Here is a 6570-nt window from a genome sequence, read left to right as displayed (position 1 = left end):
GATTTAAGTCAAAATTGAAACTAGGCCACTCAGGAACATTCACTGTCATCTTGGTACATATGCAACTCCAGTGTATATTTGGCCTTGTGTTTTAGATTATTGTCCTGCTGAAAGGTGAATTTGTCTCCCAGTGTCTGTTGGAAAGCAGACTGAACAAGGTTTTTCTTTAGGCTTTTGCCTGTGCTTAGGTCCATTACATTTCTTTTTATCCTAAAAAACTCTCTAGTCTTCGCCGTTGACAAGCATACCCATAACATGACGCAGCCACCACCATGCTTGAAAATATGAAGAGGGGTACTCAGTAATGTGTTGTGTTGGATTTGCCCCAAACATAACACTTTGTATTCAGGACAAAAAGTTCAGTTGCCAAATGTTTTGCTGTATGACTTTAGTGCTTGTTGCAAACAGGATGCATGTTTTTGAATATTTTTATTCTGTACAGGCCTCCTTCTTTTCACTCTGTCAATTATGTTAGTTTTGTGGAGTAACTACAATGTTGTTGATCTGTACTAAGTTTTCTCCTATCACAGCCATTAAACTCTGTAACTGTTTTAAAGTCACCATTGGCCTCATGGTGAAATCCTTGAGCGGTTTCCTTCCTTTCTGGAGACTGAGTTAGGAAGGACGCCTGTATCTTTGTAGTGACTGGGTGTATTGATACACCATCCATAGTGTAATTAATAACTTCACCATAATCAAAGAGATACTCAATGTCTGATTTTTTTTTATTTATTTTTTTATTTTTTTACCTGGGGTGGCAGGTAGCCTAGTGGTTAGAGTGTTGGACCAGTAACCGAAAGATTGCTAGATTGAATCCCTGAGCTGACAAGGTAAAAATCTGTTGTTCTGCCCCTGAAACAAGGCAGTTAACCCACTGTTCCTAGGCTGTCAATGTAAATAAGAATTTGTTCTTAACTGACTTGCCTGGTTAAATAAAAAAATATACCAATAGGTGCCCTTCTTCGTGAGGTATTGTAGAACCACCGTGGTTTTTGTGGTTGAATCGGCGTTTGAAAATCTCAACTAAGGAACCTTACAGATAATTGTATGTGTGGTGTGCAGAGATGAGGTAGTCATTCAAAAATCACGTTAAACACTATTATTTCACACAGAGTTCGTTCATGCAACTTATGTGACTTGTTGAAGTTACTTAGGCTTTCCATAACAAAGGGGTTGAATACTTAAGGACTCAAGACATTGCACCTTTTCATTTTTTATTAATTTGTAAACTTTTCTAAAAACATAATTCCACTTTGACATTATGGGTATTGTGTGTAGGCCAGTGACACAAAATCGAAATTCAGGCTGTATGTGGAATAAGTCAAGGTGTATGAAGACTTTCTGAAGGCACTGTAATTGGCTAACAACATCCCACATGGGAGCTATGAGCTGACAGTGTGTGTGAGAGTTGACAGAAGCTTGGAAGAGGCCTAAAACTGTTGTCCTGTTACAACACCGGATGTCCCCCTAATTGCACCCTTTTCCTTATACACTGACTGTTCAAAACATTAGGAACACCTTCCTAACATTGAGTTGAACGCCCCCAACTTTTCCCCTCAGAACAGCCTCAATTCGTCAGGGCATGGACTCTATAAGGTGTCGAAAGTGTTCCACAAGGATTCTGGCCCATGTTGATTCCAATGCTTCCCACAGTTGTGTCAAGTTGTCTGGATGGCCTTTGGGTGGTTAAACTAAGCAGTGTTGCATTTCCCAGCAGCATTGCACCTGGCACCTACTATCGCACTCTGTTCAAAGGCATGGAAATCTTTTGTCTTTCCCATTCACCCTCTGAATGGCACACATACAAAATCCATGTCTCAATTGTCTCAAGGCTTAGAAATTATTTTTTTAACTTGTCTCCTCCCCTTCATCTACACTGATTGAAGTGGATTTAACAAGTGACATCAATAAGGGATCATAGCTTTCACCTGGATTCACCTGGTCAGTCTATGTCATGGAAAGAGCAGGTGTTCTTAATGTTTTGTGCATTGTGTATATCACACTACTTAGTTTTGACCAGGGTCCTGGGGAATATGGTGCCATTTGGGATACAGCCAGCGTCAGGGAAGGTGAGGGAGGCACACATCACGAAAACACTCAGTCGGACTCCTCTCAGATAGCGAGGGAGGAGAAAAGGAGGGCCACCACTATGTTGTTTCTGCTACTGCTTCTATAAATAATCTAGTGGTATTGGACATAAAATGCCATATTTTGGCCTAATGTGCTTTTGCTCAGTTTAAATTCAATACTATTCATGTGTGCTTTTGAGGTTTCATTTGAGTGTATGTCTCTGCTAAAATTAGGCAAATATTGATATAGAACATTTGAATACAAACTCAATTTTATCATAATATATTGATATTTTATTAATATCTCTTTTCTTAAAGGATATCATGCACACCAAATATCCTTGGCAGTTAAGCGCATTCAATGTCTTTAGAAACAAAAAACAGTCACTTGGTTTTACAATTACAAACAACCACAAAATAATGAGCTGCATGTCAATAACATGCAAAAATCCCATGCCTACTCAGTAGGTAACAACATTTTGACTGCTGAATATGTACATATTTATGTTTTCAATTATAAAAAAATATATTTTTTCGCTTATATTCTTGTGTAAGCTATGACCTCGGTTCCCTCCAAATCATCCCTTAAAATCTCTTACAATCCGTGAAGAATACACTTCACATTCTAAGGCTACTTCAGACGCAACGCATCCAATCACAAACAGAGTTTAGTTTGCTGAGCTTCACAAAAAGGCACGAAAATGTTAATAATGAAAAATAATTTTCATGAATCCATGTTGAAAAAGGAACAACAGGGAAGAGAGTACCAATGGGTAATATACAAAGCAATAGAAACAAATGTGTCTCACAGTAAACATGCTCGAGTACTTCTCCAATAAAAAGTGGTTACACCATTGTTACTACATATGAGAAAACGTATTCAGAGAAACATGGTGCCATCAAGTTCCCATGATACCATGTAAAGAACGATCATCTACAAAGTCAAAAAGATGAAAAACAAAACATGGCGCAGGTACACGGGGTGGTCTGCGTATCATTAGTCTGTTTCAATTCCAGGCTGTCAGTATCAAAACGTCCCACCAAAAGCCTAATATCCTTTGCTCTCTACATATCAGAAGACTCGTTGAAGTACTGGGGTTGAGTTGAAGAGAGAAACTGTTCCCTTTCCATCCTCTGTCGCTATCTGTCATGTTTCATGATCTTTAAGTGCTGTATGGACACAGGGGGAGCAAAAGTGCATTTGAAAAGGTAACAATGGCTGTTTGCTTGTTCTTTTCAAACAGAAATAAATGATAAGTAAAGATATGAAAGTCTTAGTAGATGTCAATGTTCTTTGGAGAGAGGGTGGACTGCAGCTCTGACTGAGGAGTGCCCACAGGGGAGCTGTAAATGTTTGTGGGGGAACCGTATGAGGTGGACACGTGAGTCTGAAATGTACTGGAGGCTGAGGAGTACATGGTGTTGACTGATGGGGAGCCATAGGAGCTGTGCACTGGGGAGGGGTATGAGGAGGGCACTGGGGAGGGGTATGAGGAGCTGGGAGAGGGGTATGAGGACGGTACTGGGGAGGGGTATGAGGAGCTGGGAGAGGGGTATGATGTGGAGGGGGAGGAGTACCCTGAGACTGGGGAAGGGATGGCCATGGGGGCAGACCCTGCCTTCTCCACCTTCTTGTCCTTCTGCCTCAAGTGGATCTTGGTGTGCCGTTTTCGTTCATCGCTGCGGGCAAACTTGCGGCCGCAGATGTCGCAGGGGAAGGGCTTCTCGCCGGTGTGCGTGCGGATGTGTGTGGTCAGGTGGTCACTGCGGCTGAAGTTGCGCATGCAGATGCGGCACTGGAAGGGCTTCTGGCCCGTGTGGATGCGGATGTGGCGTGTCAGCTCGTCTGAACGGGAGAATCGGCGGATGCATGTTTCCACGGGGCAGGCGTAGGGCCGCTCGTGAGGCGGAGTCTTGCACTGGCGGTTGGGGTACTTGCGCATGCGGCTGGGCTTGACCAGCTGAGACTGGTAGGAGCCCTTCAGGTCCTGAGAACCTGGCTTCACCAGCTGAGACTGGTAGGAGCCCTTCAGGTCTTGAGAGCCAGTCTGTGTGGCGAAAGCCTTGATGGTGGACAGGGGCGTGAGGGAGAGCTGCTGCTGGATGCTCTGACACTGGAAAGGCTTCTGGTCAGGGGGAAGCAGGCTGATCTCACCCTGCTGCTGAGGAAATAGATAGTCTGGTATCATGGGCAGAGACATGTTGGGGGAGCATGTCTTGCTGCTGGGGTAGGCGGGTGGTGGGTACTGGACTGAGCTGTTTGAGGGGCTGGGAAAGGACTGGTTAGAGTCAGGGAAGAGGTCAGGGCTGACGCTGCAGTAGGTGGTGCTGGTGTCGCCGACTTGGATGGGCCAGCTCATGGTGTGGGAGGAGGAGGTGACCGGAGCAGCAGAGGAGCATGGGGCAGCTGAAGTAGGTGGTTGGGACATGCCCATCAGCCCACTGACCAGGCTGTATAATGGCTCTGGCCACAGGTTGTTGCTGCAGCTGGTTGCAGGCTCCAGGGTGAACCTCCCTGTGTAGGAGACGGAAGGCAGGCGAGGGGTTGAGTAGGTCTGCTCCAGTACGGACTTCTCACAGCCGATAGCGATATCATGCAATGTATCTGAAAGAACAACAAACAGCGAGCGTTAAACATAACATTTACATTTTCTACAGATGGCAGCCCCCCCTGCTGTTGGGGGGGGGGAGCACAGGACAATCCTGCTGGCTCATACAAAATACATCCCACATCAAGTTAATACAAGATCATTTAAATCATCAAAAAAGATGAATACCAGTATAGCTCTATGCACTATAATAATTATTTTGTAAAGCTATTTAGAAATTTATCAAAACCTCTTAGCGTATTCATTTTTTTTGCATAGACTGCAGGCTATGTCAGAAGTGAAATGCAACCTCATTGATTATGCACATTGCCTTGCATATTTCTGAGGGTGTATGGTGTATAAAACCATAAAGAGTTAGGAGTTGGAGCAGCCCTTACCTCCAGTCAGATGGTTGTATGAGTCTCCTGGCTCCCCGGTCCCAAAGCCTACACCGTCTGGTGCAGAGGCAGTCAGGAAGGGGGTCCCTGTTGAGTGGAGCAACATCATCTCCTCCAGCTTGGGGTAGCTGTCCATGGGAGAATAGGAGAAGCCCAGTGGGTCTGAGATCTGCAGGGCTGAGGGGAGCATCTCTGTCTTGGCTGCAGCCATGGTGCTGTGCTGCCGGTGCTCTGACTGTCTGGAGAAACAGAGGAGCTGGAGACGCTGACGCTGCAGCTTTTTGTCTCAGATGAGAGGAGATCACCAGCCAGCTGAATATGCTGCTGCTGCTCTTGTTGAGGAGGATGATCTGAGGAATCCAATGCTGAAAGATCTGCAAGACTTTTCTGCATTCAATTTCGCAAAAGATCCCAGTTTTCAATAACGATCTTGTTGTTCATTCATTCCCATAACGGTCGGAATTAAAACTTCTCTTTTTTTCTTCTAGTAATCCCGATTTGTAATAAAGAAATGTGTAGTTGTTGTGTTTTCCCTTTTGATTAATTAGTTCGCTTTTAGTTCACGTGTTTGGTAAGAATAATTTCGCTAGCGTACTACGGTGCTTCCTGCTCTGTACTGACATGAGCTCTGTTTAGCTTCGAGGGCTGTTTCACTTGACTGAGGATTCCCACCACTTTATAAAGCCTCTTGCCGTGACGTAGATGTCCAAATAAGGACAGGAGGAAGACCATATTTAGACAAAGCAGTTGAGGACACCAAAGGCTTGTCGGAGTAAATGGGGAGAGCTGGAGACTGTTTATCAACATATTCTGCAATATTCACAGATTTCAGACGGTGCATATTATAACAGAAATAGTTTTTATATAGAAATACACGACGGTCGCTGCTGTTTTGCCGTGGTTTTCGGAGTAAATGCACACGTCCTATCTATGCTGCGCACCGCCATTGCCGGAAACCACAGCTACGACATGCCATATAAGGTCTTGCCTTCACAAGGACCAGTTCCGGTGGGTTTCCACTTCCTTGCCCTTATTAGGAGTTTCCCGGGGGTGGGGGGGGGGGGGGGGGGGGGGTAATACTAAACTGAGCAGAGCTCGGCAATAAATGTGCGAGACCTGCTCAGATCCAGCACATTTTGAGGAAATAACTAATGTCTGCACCCAAAACAATGTTTATTTTATTGATTTCTTTATTTATTTCACCGTTATTTAACCAGACAGGCTAGTTGAGAACAAGTTATTTTTAACAACTGCGACCTGGCCAAGATAAAGCAAAAGCAGTGCGACACAAACAACAACACAGAGTTACACATGGAATAAACAAACATACAGTCAATGTCGCAAAATGTTGAGTGGAATTTGATGCACATACATTCCAAGGGGCTATTAAAACCAATCAGTGAGAATTATTGTAAATAGGCTACTTTTGAAAATAAAGAATTGTTGTAATCAAATCAAATCAAAGTTTATTTGTCACGTACGCTGAATACAACAAGTGTAGACCTTACAGTGAAA

At 44.1% G+C, this 6570-nt stretch overlaps 1 protein-coding gene across 1 annotated transcript; it reads right to left on the bottom strand.

Annotated features, from left to right (window-relative positions):
• Positions 1–2340: 2340 nt before the first annotated feature.
• Positions 2341–5720, bottom strand: LOC106603906 (early growth response protein 1). Its single transcript, XM_014198129.3, has 2 exons — positions 5056–5720; positions 2341–4674 (listed from the first exon to the last, which is right to left on the bottom strand). Exons 1-2 carry the CDS (start codon positions 5264–5266, stop codon positions 3344–3346), a joined length of 1542 nt encoding a protein of 513 aa, XP_014053604.1. The 5' UTR covers positions 5267–5720; the 3' UTR covers positions 2341–3343.
• Positions 5721–6570: the final 850 nt, after the last annotated feature.

The sequence above is a fragment of the Salmo salar genome, chromosome 04 (genome assembly GCF_965601325.2).
Source record: "Salmo salar chromosome 04, fSalSal1, whole genome shotgun sequence".
In the NCBI taxonomy this organism is placed as follows: Eukaryota; Metazoa; Chordata; class Actinopteri; order Salmoniformes; family Salmonidae; genus Salmo; species Salmo salar.
Note: the sequence above shows the minus strand (reverse complement) of the source record. Positions and strands in the feature narration are given on the sequence as shown.